Below are 17,559 nucleotides of genomic sequence, written 5' to 3'. Positions count from 1 at the left end.
CTATTTTTTTTTGTCCCTTTACCCATGTCAGGGTCATGGGGGTAGCAGCCTTAGCAGTGATGCTCAGACCTCCTCCACCTAGGCATTCCCAAGCCAGCTGAGAGAGTCCCTCAGGTGTGCCTGAAACGCTCACCTAGGAGGCATCCCAGTCAGATGGTGAACCACCTCAACTGGCTCCTCGCAGAAATTAGTTCCCTTTCTGGGTAAAAAAATTTTTATCATTGCACTTTTCTTTTAAAATCAATACTACCATTCATGACAAGAAGATACATTTCTTTCATTTACATATATGTTAATGGCTCCTCAACAAAGATTTCCTCCACACAGTGAAACTTAATTTCCAAATTAAGTTCAGTCAGATGTCTATTTTTAATCAGTTGGATTCCTCTGAAGCTTCAAATACAGTGAAGCTGATAAAAGCAAGGTATGTGCCTGACTTTGACAATTAAATATCAAATATTGTACCTGAGCACATTTGACCACTACAGCCCAGCTTGGTTGACAAGCGCTGACTAAACACAAATCCAACCAACCCAAGGAGGGACATACCCGCTGAGAGCACATCCTGAGCACTCTGAAGTACTTTTCAGTGTAAAAACAGACACACAAAGACTTGTTTTTCTTTCTTACTTCCTTATTTATTGCACACAGGCAAGTAAAAGACTTAAAAAAAATATAAAATAAATCAATGTAAGTATGTATCAAATTCAACTGAGAAGGATTTTCATCCAAGTATCAAAAACAATACTTAGAATTACATTTATGTTAAGATGTCCAGTTTTGAGCCTCTGAAAATAGGGCACTAAGTATAAAAATGGCTATGATTCCTAAACAGTTTTTTGTAAAACCTCTTGAATTAAAGCTGAAAGTCAACCTCCAATCACATATCGATTGATTTAAAATCCACTGTGCTGGTGTACAAAAACATCTTCTACTATCCAAATATTTATTGACACAGCTGTACATGACTCTGGAAGGTACAAAGGGTTTTTATTTACTTTTGTAAAGCAAATCTCTGATTTAAACATGTACTTTCTCATGAAAGCAACATTAATAGAAGCTTGTAGTTTGTATTTTCTAAAAGCATGATACCGACAAAACACTTTTAAAACAACACTCAATTTACTGCAGTTTCTCCAAAGCAACTTCTTAAAAGCTGATTTGACAATTTAATGCATTTGTAGCACATCAAAATCAGATTGAAGGCATTTTTAAATATTTTAATTTTTTAAACTCTGTGTGGTCCTTACCACGGCACTTGGGTAATGTATCTTTCACAATGAACCCTGAAATAATGCAGGATCTATCACTTGTGAAGCATCATGTGAGCCTTAAATCGTGTCTTTCGGTTGAAGGTTTTTCCACAAACATCACAGCCAAACGGTCTCTCTCCTGTGTGGATCGTAACGTGACTCTTCAGATACTCCTGCCGGTAGAACCGTTTTCCACAAAAATCGCACCCGAACGGTTTTTCTCCGGTGTGCCGTCTGGTGTGCTCATCAAAATGCTTCTTCTGGCTGAAGCTGCTGGCACAGAAGTTACACTGATAAGGTTTCTCCCCAGTGTGGATTCTGATGTGTGCCTTGAGATGAGTCTGTTGGCTAAATTGCTTTCCACAAAACTTACACCCAAACGGTTTTTCCCCTGTGTGAGTTCTCATGTGTGTCCTCAGAACACCCTGCTGTCTATACTTTTTACCGCAGACGTCACAGCTGAACGGTTTCTCCCCCGTGTGCACTCTCAGGTGACTCCGCAGGTTCCCCTGCTGTGCAAACTTCTCACCACAGACGTCACAACCAAAGGGTCTTTCTCCCGTGTGGGTCCTCATGTGTGTTTTAACGTGCATTTTGCGACTGAACTTTTTACCACAAACATCACAGCTGAACGGCTTCTTTTGTGGGTGGAGTCTTATGTAAGGCTGCTGTGTAAACCTTTCAACGTTAACACTGTTAGGAAAGTGAAGCACAGGCGTCTCCTTCTGATCTCCATTGCTGGTTTTTGTTTCAGGTCCAGGATAGGATAAAGGTTCCTGCCAATCATCATCGCCATCACTGATGTCAGTTTCCGAAGAATCAGAAGCGTTTCCATTGGCTTTCAGCTCTGCACAACTCTTTAGATTTGGGTTTCCAGCTGGTTCTGCTCCTGGATAGTCCTCTCCATCAGTTTCTGCTTTTATCCGATTAGTCTCTCTGTTGTAGTCATGTTGGTTTTGGTGGAGATCTGAAGTCTGAGGTTTCTCATCATCATCATTTTCAGTCTTCACAGTGGCAACAGCGAATGAGAACCTGGTGGTGTTATCAGCTTCCTCCGACCTGTTAAGCTGCTCTCCCCCCACACTGGTCAGGAGTTCTTCCTGTTCCTCCTTTATTTGGAGGATCTCCTGGTGCTGATGGTCCACACTGAAGCTCCAGTCACAGGGAATTTCTTCTTTAATCACCAAAACCTTCTGGACATCAGGGGGCAATACTGAAACACACACAGACATGGACAGTTGTGCGATTGATTAACTGAACTATTTTAAAGGAAACTTTAACTCTTTGCTCCTCAATTTAAAAGGACTTTTTTTTTCTCTGCTGCTCCTTTATTTCCCGAAGGATCTCCACAGTGGAGTTTGCAGTTTACCTGGATTTGGTATAAGTACTAAGAGCACACTAGTTGGTGCTCTAGGTTTGTCTCCTTCCGGCCTCAAGATGGGGATCTTTCACATGACAACCAAATATGTTAATCACTACATCATGAAACCATGGGTGCATAAGACACACCTGGTGGAATTTAAGCTATTAAGAAACACGCAGTTTTACAAATATTGGAATGACTATTAGAGGCCGTGGATGCTGCTTATAAACAAAAGTACAAATGTTTCAAAAATGTATTTCGGGAAAATAAAAGAGAACATCATCATAAGCAAACTGATAACAGTATTGCAGTTTTCCTATTAAGAAGTAATAATTTGGCTGGAAGCATGTGGTTAGTTGTCGTGGTATGACTTACATTTCTACAGCTCAACAAGTAAATATTTTGAGCTAATCCTTCCGTCAGCCAAGATGTTAAAATCAAATCAAAAACATTCTCAAACTTCAAACATAAAATCACACAGCTACGTTTAGCTTTGGGCCAAAATATCACATCTACAAAGGTAAATCATGGTTTGGGGTAAAGCTATTAAATGTGTTTTGTTTTGTTCTCAGATTTGAAACGTCCACATAGATAGACATAGAATTTGGAGCCGCATGTAGGGATGTTGAATAAAGTCAGCCTCTATTCCTCTGGGAGACAGGGTTTGTCTCTGTAGCGGGATGTGGTTTGTGGCTCAGCTGCAGAGGAGGGATGGAGCAGTGGGTTCAGGGGACAGAGCCAGGGAAGGCTGGCTGGCACAGCTGTTATCCATCACACCAACCACTCCCAGTTCAGCAGTATTTTAATTAAAGCACAAATGCGACCAAACGCTGCCTTGAACTACATTTGTGTGCACCTTTTAAACAGTCCGGGTGCTACACCGATGTCATTAATAACTATTAACAACAACTATCATTACCAAAGTCGCTAAGCTCCGTTCCTACGTGAACAGTTCGTTACATCGACCCCCTAAAACGAGCTAGCAGCCGCTAAGCAGCCGTTTCCTGTCCGATAAACTCTCCACGTTAAATCTGATTATTCTCACCAGCAGTTTGGTTTACATCTTCTTTGTCCTGCAGAAGGACTGCGTGGAATTTCATTTCCGGGTTTTCCTCAGAAAGAAGACTTTCGTGGTTCTGTTGCTGAAGATATTCCACTGTTTTCATGGTGCCCGCTCCGCATTTGGTCCTTTTTTCCCAAAAGAAACTGTTGGAATGAGCGACGCATGCGCAGATTATCTCGCAGTTCAGTCAATGCAGTCACGCCTCTGTTCGTTAATTAATCCATTCATGTGTGACAACAGCTGGAAACGGACTCAAACCGGCCACTCGTTTATGATTTTCTAAAGTATTTATTGATGTGTGCTGTCTTTTGGACAGGCACTTGAAGTGATACCTTTCCTATCATGTTTTTTTTTTTTTTTACTTTTTTATGTAAGAAAGCTTTATTTAAACGTTTTTCTGTGCAATATAACGGAGTGTACATTTTAACACAAAAAACCTACAATAGATCTTATTCAGAGGTATTCTCGGGTATATATTCTTTTGACTGCTTCTTTAGGATATCTGCCCCCATCTCACTTCCCCAATATATCCACTGTTCCTCCTCTGCACATGTTCAAACCATCTTGCCTCTCTCACTCAACCCGAGCAATCTCCATATCTTATCCTTCCTCATCACTCAACAAAAATCCTAGCATCTTTGTCCTGTCTCCCAACCATCCATCACAGGAGTTCTCACTACCATCTTGTAAATCATCCCTTTCACTCTTGCTACTATCCTTCTGTTACAAATCACCCAGATCACTCCTCCCTGCCTGGACTCTCTTCTTCACCTCTCTTGTGCACTGTCTGTTGCTTTGCGTGGTTGTTCCAGGTATTTAAACTCCTCCACCCTCACTAACTCTGCTCCTTGCTTCTTCGCTGTTATAAATATCTCCCTGTCATTCACCTGCATGTATTCTGTCTCAATTCTGCTGACCTTTATACCTCCACCTGCTCCCGGCTCCCACTACAGATCGTAATGTCTTCTACAAACATCGTAGTCCACAGAGACCAACTGCCTGAGCTCATCTGAGTCTTGATCGATTTCCTATTTCATTTTTAATCAGATATGTCTGTTATAAGACACAAACTGGGAGTTATAAAACTGAAATGTGTTTGCTTTTAAGGCCATAGATAATTAAGTTTTTATTGGTGTCCAAACCAAATAACATGTTGTCGAAAATCTTTACAATAATATACAACAAAATGTTTCTGTATTTAACTGTTTTAGAACAAACAGGGAATGAAGAGTTGACATAAACTACAGTTAACATCCTAGTCTATATAAGTTCATCCATTCAGGATTGCAGGAGCGAGCGGCTGGAGCCGATCTCAGCTGTCACAGGGTGGTGGTGTGCCAGTCATGCTAGTTCATGTTCTGTATGTGAGCCCACACCATGACCTTCTAATTACACTGAGCCAACTCATAAACAGTGTTGGCGTTCGTGCTCGAAAGTAATATATCACACATTATACTATTCTTTGTACAGTTACACTGTTCATCACATTACTTTTGCATGACCTGTGTAACTGCTAATAATAATATAGCACCAAACTTTACATATGCCCACATGTTTGCTCAAATCTCCGTCCTGTTGAGAACAGCAGCTTTCTTTTAGTTTGCTCCATTTTTGTCAACAGAGGATGGAAATATAATAAGGAAATAAAATATTTTTAGCTGCAACTCTGTACCTTCATGGCAGATCTCTTTATCTGCTAAAATAAAACTGATGAGGATCAATAAGGAAGACCAAAAATGTTTCATGCTCTCTGACAGATGATCTCTCAGACTATCTCTCTTCATTAACTCCTTCGCTGCATGTAAAAGACGGACTTAGACATAAGTGAGAAAAATGAGAAGACAGTTATGAGAACGGACCTGAACAACAAACAAATGATTGAAACTAGAGTGGCTTGGTAACCTCTCGACATGCAATGTCAAAATGAAAAACTACACGTATAAAGGCTTATTTACACCATAAAACCCTGCTCTATGTCATAGGTATAACACTATCTGTGAAACTGGATTTAAGAAATAAGTGCTTACAGGTAAAGTTTTTATTGATGTTTAGCGATATCTCGTGTCAGTACCGACGGATACATCACCAGGTTGGTTGGTTGGCTGTGGTCAATAGACTTACATTACTTTTTGTTAGCTAACTAATAACAGAACCAATTACTCAGAGAAATATAAAGACACTAAAAATCAGCTTAAGGGTTGACTTCTGTGCTGCCCCTGGCTGTAACAATGAGTTTCATGTTAAAACCAAATTAATTAGTAAATTAGCCTTTTATATTTAGCTTCACTTCCACATTAAAATTTTATAAGTCATGGTATGACAACCCCGGCTGATTTTAGTAAATCTAGAATAAATAGTTGTCACCATGAATACTGTAATGGCATGTGATAGATGTGAAAGTTAAAACACAAACAAATGATTATGAGTTTAAATACCTGGGATCAAATAACAAAAGTGATGGACAGTGAACAAGAGAAGTAAACAAGAATGTCGAGGGTGGTTTGTACAGAAGGACAGCAGCAAGACTGAAAAGGAGAAGACTGAGCTGGAGGTGGCATCAGCGAGACAGCTCAGGTTGAGCTAAATCTTTTTGGGCCAACATCACAGGGATATGGTTTCTCTCCCGTGTGAACTCTCATGTGCCTCTTGAGATCTTTTTTCCGATTGAATCTTTTACCACAAATGTCACAATGAAATGGTTTCTCTCCTGTATGGAGTCTCATGTGTGCATTAAGACTACACTGATGTTTAAACCTTTTACCACAAACATCACACCCAAATGGTTGCACATGTCCTTGTCTCCTTCCAGTTGTTGTCACTGTCTTCAGTTTCAGATCCAGAATCTATCAAAGGCTCCTGCGATTCATCATCATTACTATGACTGACTGACTTCAGTGCCAAAAGCATCCAAAGCCTTTTCCAAAATACTCAGTTGTAAAAGACCATCTAGTTCTGAGTTCCTGTCTGGTTCTGGTCCTCCACAGATTTCTCCATCACTTTCAGTTTCCTTTTCAGTCATGTGTGCTTTAAAATTACGTGGACAAATAAACTGTCTGTCACAGAAACTGCAACTAAAGGGTCTCTGTCTTTTATCCAGTGACTGCAAAGAACTGCATGTTCTTCACACCATGGAGAAATTAATCCCTGGCTTTTTTTTTAATTTAAATTTTTTATGTAAATTAATTTTAAGGTTCAACAAAATCCTCAGTAGAAAGTTTAATAACAACTCCCTGATGGCTAACCTTCAAGTTAGGTGACCCCAGCTGTATGTTCATACTTTCAGCTGTGATATTTTTTTAAATCATAGAACCAATGTTCCCTCTAAGCTGCGCATGTGCGCAATTGCCCACTGCTGGCACGGTCTCTGCGCACAGAAAATCTGCGTTGCGCACAAAAAAAATCTAACCTGAATTGAAATTAAAATTAAAACTTTAACAATTCTGTTTTGCAGTGTTAGTCAGTAAGTGACTGGCTGCTCCTGTATGGGATTAGAACGATGCCACCTTATCCTATAGTCCAGCCAATAATGCGATTCACATTCGTATATACGCAGCCAATCAACGTCATTGACAGGCTATGACAGCGTCCTTATGTGCCGACACCGGTGTTTTAGCTAGCAAAGCGGCGTGGCTGATGTGCAGTGAAGCCACATTAATGACAACGTGTACAACCATTGGAGATGTGAGCAGGACAGACGGAACAATTGACGGAAAAAATGTGGACTTTATACCAGTTTTTAAATTGTGTTGATAGGCCATGTAAAACCAGAGTCTTGATAAAAATATCTGCAATGTTTGGTTTTCTTCCTGAATACTATCGTTGTTTATATTTACTGCGGGAAGAAACGGTAAAAACGGCGTTTTATAAGGAAAACGCTCGAAAGCACTCTCCGCCTGTGAGCAAAAACAAAACCAAAAAAGCCCCACCCTTTCCTATTGGTCGAAAAAAGTACCGTGTCGACCAATCAAAAAATGATATGGCAACGTGGCATCTAGTTGTTAAGAAACGGGGGGAAGTTTTAGGAGTGACGGCGGTGTTCTGAGATGTGAGAGATTTGAGACGTTTAGCGCAAATCTTGTGTAGTTAGTGTGTAGTTAGTGTGTAGTGTAGTCAATAGTTTTGTTGGTGTGTCAGAACAATGAGGCGGCTGCTGAATGTTACAGGTGTTACAGGAGTGATACATCTCCTGTTGTCAGGCCTGCAGGTATCAAGCTGTTGTTCTCCTTTATCTCATAGTGGACAAATTATTTTTTGGAGTGGCACAAATAATTTGTGTGGCATCAGATTTGATGCAGAACAGCTGATTGTTCTGTAAATAGTTTGAAATGTTTATTTAAAAAACGCCTTGGCTGCATTAAAAAAAAAATAGCTGCAAAAAACTTTGTTGTTTGCCAAACTGAGTTACTTTTTTGAAGTAGTAACTATATAATTAATTGCCCAGCATTGGTCATTATATACTGTATTTGGCAGACAGAGTTACAGGACTCTCTCCCAGACCACAGACTCAGACTCATAATACAAGTCAGAGCTTTATGGAAAAAAAAAAAAAAAAAGAAAGAAAGAAAGTTTGTTTTCAAAATTGGAGTTAAAGTTATTTTTACTTCCAATAGTGTTAACATACTACACAGGTCATGAACAGGATTTTTTAAATTTTCATTGTAAGTGGGCTAAAGCAGTTAATTAAAAGTAGTCTAACATAAATGTAAATGCTGTAATTTGATTATTTTAATAAACCATGTAACTTGGATGGATTAGATGCTGGCGTGACCACAGTGCACACGTCTGATGTCGCTCACAGTGGTCCAAGGGATCGCTCAGGGAGTTTGTGTGTTCGCTCAGACACATGGAAAATTAGAGGGAACATTGCATAGAACCATACATTTTTCATCTACAATGCACCAAAAATGCATGTCCCTACAGGGGGACTTCAAAGAAATTTTAAAAAAGCGGACACAGCCTTGGTTGCTCAAGCTGTCTGTGTCCACGACTTCTACTGTCTTCTGTGATTAAAGTGATGTCTGAATCTGTGTCCATAGTCCCAGCACACGTATCGTTTCTCTCTTTTGTCAGTGCTCTTCTTTGAATCTGCTTTCTGCTTTACTCTGCCACAATTCTTATAAAGCAGACAGCTGGAAAATGTTTTTCCTAAATGACTCAATCATATCAATCCGTCCAGTTAGGAAGCAGAAACCATTAAATAACCATTAAACAAACAGAGGAAACAAGCTCCCATGAGGGCAGTGGTTTAGCAGGCATTGACCACAGACCATTGCTCTCCTCTTATCTCTCATGGTTGATTCCCCAGACCTGAACCTGTGGGACGTCATGTATCACTTACTTAAACCTCGTTAACACTGATAGCACAGAGCTCACTGAAACATCACCAACTAACTATAGTTTGGAACATTGCACTCATATTAACAGCAGTGGGATTACTGTAGTGTTTTTAAATTGTAAATATGCATCATTTGACAGTTATCCAAGTTTTGAATATCTAAGATCAGTAATTAATTCTAGATCTGCTGCTATCCTCCTCACTATATATCATCCCTTGAAACTGAGACATGGCTTGCTGGAGGAAATTGGTGAACTTCTTTTTCCAAAAATTACAACAAAATCTGACAGTATTATTATTTCAGATGGTTTCAATATTCACAGTGAGTACACCAGAAACTCTGACAGAAAACAGTTAATCAATGGACACACCCATGCAAACACACCCAAACAAATACTCTAGATGTGTCCATCTCTGATCATTATTAGATTTTTTTCAGGAACATTTTGTTCCTCTGACCAAACAAACACCAAATGATTTATCAACAAGCGTTAACAACACATTTATCAGCAAATTTTCAATATACAAATTGCCGATATTGACTTTATGTGGTGAAATGTGGTGAATGAAATGATAATTTCTCTGATACAATGTCTCTGATTGAATAGAGCTGTGATCATTTTATTTTGTACAAAAGTTGAATCAATTGACACCCTCTTTTGTGTGAGCCTGGGTTAACAAAGAAAGTCAATAACTATACCTTTATTTCTGTCTTTGTCAATCCAGCTAACACAAAGTAAGCCTGGCTTTGTTGAATCTCCTAAGTGGTACAATTCTTTGTTTTATCCAGTATTGCTGCAGCTAACCTTCTCCTCATACAAGACTCGCTTCATTGTGAGCTTTGATGTGTCTCTGGAGGAGTACCTTTTGGCTAAATTTTCGTTCACACATATCACAACCAAATGGTCTCTCTCCCGTGTGAACTCTCATGTGAGTATTAAGACTAGACTGATGTCTAAATTTTCTGCCACAACTGTCACAACAAAATGGTTTCTCTCCTGTGTGTATTCTCATGTGTGCTTTAAGTTGACACTTATGACTAAACCTTTTACCACAGTCACCACACGTAAAAGGTTTCTCTCCTGTGTGGACTCTCATGTGTGATTTAAGATTACACTTTTGTCCAAATCTTTTACCACAAACATCGCAACCAAATGGCTTCTCTTCTGTTCGCGCTTTAATAAGCTTATGTTCGCATCTTTTTGGACTAGATTGTTTATCTTCAGTGTGGACTGTTTGGTGCTTTTTAAGAATTGTCTGTTGGTTAAAATTTTTACCACACACATCACAATTAAATGGTCGCTCTCCTGTGTGAACTCTCATATGTGTTTTAACGTTACACTGATGTCTAAATCTTTTACCACAAACATAACAACTGAATGGTTTCTCTTCTGTGTGAATTATTGCATGCTTACTAAGCGACTTCTTTTCATTAAATGTTTTACCACAAATATCACAGTGGAACGGTCTCTCTCCTGAGTGGACTATCATGTGCCTCTTAAGCCCACACTGATCTCTATACATTTTTCCACAAAGCTGACAGCCAAACGGTTTCTCTCCTGTGTGGCACTTCATGTGTTGCCTGAGATCATCCCTTACATTAAATCTCTTACCACAAACTTCACAATTAAATGATTTCTCTCCTTTGTGGCGTCTGGTGTGTCTTTTGAGACTGCACTGCTGTTTAAATCTTCTACCACAAATGTCACAACTAAAAGGATTCTCTCCTGTGTGGACTCTCATGTGTCTTTTAAGATTAAAGCGATGTCTGAATCTGTGTCCACAGTCACTGCAAACATATGGTTTCTCTCCTTTGTCAACACTTGTCTTTGAATCTGCTTTCTGCTTCACTCTGGAGCATTTCTTACTAAGCAGACGGCTGGAAGGTGTTTTTCCTGAATGACTTGTCATGTGACTCTGAAGAGACTGCTTGGAGAGAAGGTTTTCACCGCACTCAGAGCAGCTGAAGGATTTTTTAGCAGGATTTGCACCCAACTCCTTTGCATTGTCACTGTCTTTAGTTTCAGGTAAAGAATCAGACATAGATTCCTCCCATTCATCGTCATCATCAGTATTATCATCATCATCATCACTGTCAATACTAACATCTGCCTCAAAAGCATCTGAAGCTTTTCCTTCAGTATTAGGCTCTGAATCACTGTGTGGATCTGAGGTTGTTTCTGGTGCTCCACCTGTTTCTGTTTTTATGTGATTAGCTGAGCTGCTGATCGGAGGCTCATCCTCTTTTTTAACTTCAATTTGGCTTTGATGTAGCTCTGACAACTGAGGTTCCAAATCACCATCATCATCACCTTCACTCTTCACAGGAACACCAGTGACGAGGAGCCCATTAGGTGGCTTTTCCTCCTGAGTACTCCACGTTTCCTCCTGCTCTTCCTTTATGTGGAGGTTTGGGTACTGCTGCTCCAGAGTTTGGCTCCATTCAGGAGAAACTTCTTCTTTAATTACCAACAGCTGTGGGGCATCTGCAGAAACAATGAGACATGTGGGTACACTATGTGCTTACATGTGCACTATATATATATTATATATATATAGTGCAAGATCTATTAATGTATTATATACATTAATAGATCTTATCCCACAGTTGTTTAAAGAAATCCAGAAGCAACACAACACTCTCTCTCTAATGCAGCAGGTTTGCACATTTAGTTATTTATACAATTAATGAAATCACCATTTATCACCATTAATATTAGATTCACACTTAATATAATCTGCCATATTTTAGTTTCATGTCACTTCCAAGAGCTGGGATTCTGACTTCCTCCAAGTCACCAACATGTTTATCTCATTTCATTCCTACAAGACTGCTTAAAGAAGTCCTACCACTAATTATTGCTTCGATCTTAAATATGATCAATCAGTCAATCAGTCTATCTCTATTAATGGAACTTTAAGTTAGCAGTAATTAAATCATTTCTTAAAAAGCCCTTAAAAAGCCCTTACTTGATCCACCTATCTTATCTAATTACAGGCCAGTGTCCAACTTTCTTTTTATCTAAAAAACCTGATCATCTGCAGAGGAATGGTTTATTTGAAGAGTTTCAGTCAGGTTTCAGAGCCCATCACAGCACTGAAACAGCTTTAGTGAAGGTTAAAAATGATCTTCTTATGGCCTCAGTGGACTCATCTCTGTGCTTGTCCTGGTAGATCTCAGTGCAGCGTACAATACGGTCAACTATAATATTTTATTACAACGATGAGATCATGCTGTAGGTATTACAGGTACTGGCGTTTTCAGTCTAACAGAAACCAATTTGTTCATGTAAATGGAGAGTCCTCTTCACACACTAAGGTTAATTAGGGAGTTCTACAATTTTTGCCTAAGTGATAATTTTGCCTAAGGGAACCAGGTTTTACATTATACATGCTTCCTTTAGGCAGTATTAATACAAGGTATACCATACATTTTCACCTCCATGCAGATGATGACACTAAACTTTATCTGTCCATCAAGCCAGACAACACACACCAATTAGTTAAACTGCAGGAATGTCTTAAAGACATAAGGCTCTGTTGTAGAATTAGATAAAACTGAAGTTATTGTACTCAACCCAAAAATCTAAGAAATTGTATGTAACCCGATGATACCTTGGCCTTCAGGAACACTGTGAGGAATCTTGGAGTTGTTTTTGACCAGGATATGATATGCATTTATTACTTAAAGGCTGGACTACTGTAATTCATTATTATCAGGATGTCCTAAAAACTCCCTGAAAAGTCTTCAGTTAATCCAAAATGCTGCAGCAAGAGTCCTGACAGGGACTAAAAAGAGAAAGCAGATTTCTCCTGTATTTTCTTCCCTTCATTGGCTTCCTGTTAAATCCAGAAGTGAATTCAAAATCCTGCTTCTCACATACAAGATCTTAAATAATCAGGCCCCATCTTTTCTTAATGACCTTATAATACCACATCACCCCATTAGAGCACTTTGCTCTCACACTGGTGTCAGTCCATTGTAGCTGTCTAGTCATAGTAATGTAGCCTACAGTTTAAGATATTCAATTCAATTCAATTTTATTTATATAGCGCCAAATCACAACAAAAGTCGCCTCAAGGCGCTTTATATTGTACAGTAGATAGCACAATAATAAATACAGAGAAAAACCCAACAATCATATGACCCCCTATGAGCAAGCACTTTGGCGACAGTGGGAAGGAAAAACTCCCTTTTAACAGGAAGAAACCTCCGGCAGAACCAGGCTCAGGGAGGGGCGGCCATCTGCTGCGACCGGTTGGGGTGAAAGAAGGAAAACAGGATGAAAGACATGCTGTGGAAGAGAGACAGAGATTAATAACAGATATGATTCGATGCAGAGAGGTCTATTAGCACATAGTGAGTGAGAAAGGTGACTGGAAGGGAAAAACTCAATGCATCATGGGAATCCCCGGCAGCCTACGTCTATTGCAGCATAACTAAGGGAGGATTCAGGGTCACCTGGTCCAGCCCTAACTATATGCTTTAGCAAAAAGGAAAGTTTTAAGCCTAATCTTGAAAGTAGAGATAGTGTCTGTCTCCCGAATCCAAACTGGAAGTTGGTTCCACAGAAGAGGGGCCTGAAAACTGAAGGCTCTGCCTCCCATTCTACTTTTAAATACTCTAGGAACAACAAGTAGGCCTGCAGTGCAAGAGCGAAGTGCTCTAATAGGGTGATATGGTACTACAAGGTCATTAAGATAAGATGGGGCCTGATTATTTAAGACCTTGTATGTGAGGAGCAGGATTTTGAATTCAATTCTGGATTTAACAGGAAGCCAATGAAGGGAAGCCAAAACAGGAGAAATATGCTCTCTCTTTCTAGTCCCTGTCAGTACTCTTGCTGCAGCATTTTGGATTAGCTGAAGGCTTTTCAGCGAGTTTTTAGGACATCCTGATAATAGTGAATTACAGTAGTCCAGCCTGGAAGTAATAAATGCATGAACTAGTTTTTCAGCATCACTCTGAGACAGGATATTTCTAATTTTAGAGATGTTGCGCAAATGGAAGAAAGCAGTCTTACATATTTGTTTAATATGTGCATTGAAGGACATGTCCTGGTCAAAAATGACTCCAAGGTTTCTCACAGTGTTACTGGAGGCCAAGGTAATGCCATCCAGAGTAAGAATCTGCTTAGATACCATAGTTCTAAGATTTTCAGGGCCGAGTACAATAACCTCAGTTTTATCTGAATTAAGAAGCAGAAAGTTAGCGGCCATCCAGGTCTTTATGTCTTTAAGACATTCCTGCAGTTTAACTAATTGGTGTGTGTTACCTGGCTTCATGGATAGATAGAGCTGCGTGTCATCTGCATAGCAGTGAAAATTTATGCTATGTCTTCTAATGATGTTGCCTAGGGGAAGCATGTATAATGTAAATAGAATTGGTCCTAGCACTGAACCCTGTGGAACACCATAATTGACCTTAGTGTCTGAAGAGGACTCTCCATTTACATGTACAAATTGGAGTCTATTAGATAGATATGATACAAACCACTGCAGTGCAGTACCTGTAATACCTACAGCATGTTCTAATCGCTCTAATAGGATATTATGGTCAACAGTATCGAATGCAGCACTGAGGTCTAGCAGGACAAGCACAGAGATGAGTCCACTGTCAGAGGCCATAAGAAGATCATTTGTAACCTTCACTAAAGCTGTTTCTGTGCTGTGCTGAGCTCTGAAACCTGACTGAAACGCTTCAAATAAGCCATTCCTCTGCAGATGATCAGTTAGCTGTTTGACAACTACTCTTTCAAGGATTTTTGATATGAAAGGAAGGTTGGAGATTGGCCTATAATTAGCTAAGACAGCTGGGTCTAGAGATGGCTTTTTGAGTAAAGGTTTAACTACAGCCACCTTGAAGGCCTGTGGTACATAGCCGATTATTAGAGATAGGTTGATCATATTTACATCCAATGTGATTTATTATTCTATGATATAGTTTTCCACAATCAATACTGCAGTTGTCTGAGAGGTAGCACAGAAATCCCACAGATTCCCACTCAGGTACACCTGGACTCTGCTTAGGATAATGTTCGAAGTGATGCAAAAGTTTCACTGGATTGCTGTTGAGCTTGACCCCAACTCTACCTGTTGTGATTGCCGTCTCATGAAACTGTACAGCTTAGGAAAAAATGACATTTTCATATGTATTGTATATGTAAATGCATTTTTAAACTGTAATTACAGGATTTGTGTAAGAGGTGATGCAACAATGTCATGGGAATAGGGATTCCTGATCCATAAAAATAAAAAAAAACATTCAGTGTATTAAAGATGTTCTGTAACGACAGTTCAAAACTAATAACATAATTTCACAATCTAAATTAATTGCACTGATTATTGATACGGTTTGCCTTTATTGGATTTATTTATGTTTTTACTGTAATATGTATTATATGACAGAAACTGGGGATAAAGTTGGGGACAACATCAACTCCACTCATAATTTTGTGGGACCTCTGAAGGAATTCTTCGACAAATGGTTTTCTATTTTATTATGATAAGTATAATAATTTGTTTTAATGTATAATGTGTCAAATCCCGTAGTGGACTGCATAGTAAAACGTTATTTTGGGAAATAAAATCAGGACTGCTTTCCGTATCACCTGCACCGTAATTTCGACAGTAGAGGAGCAACGAAATTTGACTTTGTAGAAGAGAGCAGTGGTTTGCTTCATCACAGCTGAAAAACGACGTAGCATTTAGTCACACTTAAATCTGATTATTCTTACCAGAGGTTTGGCTTACATTAGCGTCCTGCTCTTGACTGACTCCGAGGGTTTTAATATCTGTTTTTTCTTCTAAATCCAGACTTTCCCCGCTCTGCTCCTGATAATAATCCACCTCCTTCATGCTGTCATTTTTTCCCTTCTCCAAAATAAACTGCAGTCTCGTTTGAGATGATCAGGGCCTTTGCAGATCCGATCACCGCACAAATACATGCCGCTTACACTCCTCTCCTGTCAGAGCCGGACACAAACAGAGGCACACTCCCTTCAGTCATTCATGAAATTATTTGTTTGTATCTGCCGTTTTTGAACAGGCATCTGCACAGACACCCTTAGTCTCCTTTTTTTCCAACTCAAGCTTTATTCAATAATAAATTCACAAACACACCAGCAGTTTCAGTAAGCCTCATGTAAAATACAAAATAACTACTAAACCAAACATGCACACACACAGATGAGATAAGTTATCAGCTCTTAACGAATCAACTAGTTTTTACAATAATAACATTATTTTATGTGCATCAAACTGGATTCTTCCCCCCTCCCTTTTTTTGTGTGTGTTTTTGTGAACGGCTGCTGGTGACAAAATGCCTTAATGTCATTCTTTGGGTTACTAACCACTGCTCATGATCAGAGATGAACCACGTTAAACACAATAAAAACAAAAATGATTTATTTGGTAGTGTTAAAAGTAGATCCACCTTTACAAAAAGGTGTTTTAAGAGCTGACTGGTTTGAGAAAGAAAAGTCAAGTAAATAGGTGAAATAGTTATGTGGTTGTGCATTTAGATGAGTGAACAGTGAGTCTGTCCAGTCTGATCCTTATGTACCTCAGGTTACAACTGGCCCCTGAGACATCAGCAGGCCAGGCCTTCATCAGCTACAGCCCAGGGTCACATGAACTGCAAAACAACCTGACGAGAGGGTCATCACAGCAGAAGAAAGTACAATACATCTTACACCCACCTGTTTCTCACTGCTGAGCTTAGTTTCCACCATATTCAGCCATGCACTGATGCTGCAGTATTTTCAGATTAATAAAACAAGCTGAAGTTGGCTGATGAAATGAAAAATGAGAAAAGGAGGAGAGGGAAGATACCCTGGGTCGCACTTTTAAGGAAGCTGCCAACTGACTGTTGTTTAGTTCCACAAAATAGGGATGAAAACGTTACAGTTAACATAAAGCGATCACTTATAGAGGGCCCTCAAAGTGTTCTGTGTACCAGTGTACAGCCTAGTGCTGTTTGATGAAACTCTTCTAACTTTACAGCCTCCATGGGCAGATTTCAAAAGTGATTCATCTGTTTTTAAATGTATGACTTTCTTGATGTGTGTTTTTATTTATTTATGTGCTAAACAACATCATATTTACCTAGAATTCATTAATAATCAGCCTGTGAATGCAAAGTTTCTGAAGTCACCAGCTTGCATGAAAAAAGTACTGACTGTTTGATTTCTCGTCGATCAGGATTTACAGCAGGCTTAATCTGGAATAAATTGATATTTTAGAGAGTGAATGAAAGCCCTCGCAACCTATCATTACAAACAAAATACAGTCTTAGTAGGTTTGCTTGCATTTGTTTAACAACATTTAATGAACACCAAAATCATATAAAAAGCACAAACGTGCACACATGGCAATAAAAACACAACACTAATATTGTTATCCAGTGACGACGAGTAGACTCTGAAATAATTATACATTCATAACACATTTTTAAAGTAGTTCTAAAAAGCATTTCTATATTGAATACAAAATCTCGTATTTAATATGGAAATCCATAATAAAATAATACATTTTATTTGTCCCA

The 17,559-nt window shown here is 39.1% G+C and overlaps 2 protein-coding genes across 2 annotated transcripts; both read right to left on the bottom strand.

Annotated features, from left to right (window-relative positions):
* Positions 1–626: 626 nt before the first annotated feature.
* On the bottom strand, positions 627–4,002 carry LOC100691195 (zinc finger and SCAN domain-containing protein 12). Its single transcript, XM_005453665.4, has 2 exons — positions 3,662–4,002; positions 627–2,466 (listed from the first exon to the last, which is right to left on the bottom strand). Exons 1-2 carry the CDS (start codon positions 3,780–3,782, stop codon positions 1,307–1,309), a joined length of 1,281 nt encoding a protein of 426 aa, XP_005453722.1. The 5' UTR covers positions 3,783–4,002; the 3' UTR covers positions 627–1,306.
* A 4,424-nt stretch (positions 4,003–8,426) lies between these two features.
* Positions 8,427–16,036, bottom strand: LOC102078572 (gastrula zinc finger protein XlCGF57.1). Its single transcript, XM_013273402.3, has 2 exons — positions 15,752–16,036; positions 8,427–11,500 (listed from the first exon to the last, which is right to left on the bottom strand). Exons 1-2 carry the CDS (start codon positions 15,870–15,872, stop codon positions 9,828–9,830), a joined length of 1,794 nt encoding a protein of 597 aa, XP_013128856.1. The 5' UTR covers positions 15,873–16,036; the 3' UTR covers positions 8,427–9,827.
* Positions 16,037–17,559: the final 1,523 nt, after the last annotated feature.

This window comes from Oreochromis niloticus, linkage group LG8 (assembly GCF_001858045.2).
Source record: "Oreochromis niloticus isolate F11D_XX linkage group LG8, O_niloticus_UMD_NMBU, whole genome shotgun sequence".
NCBI classification, from domain to species: Eukaryota; Metazoa; Chordata; class Actinopteri; order Cichliformes; family Cichlidae; genus Oreochromis; species Oreochromis niloticus.
This window is presented reverse-complemented; position numbering and strand designations above follow the sequence as displayed.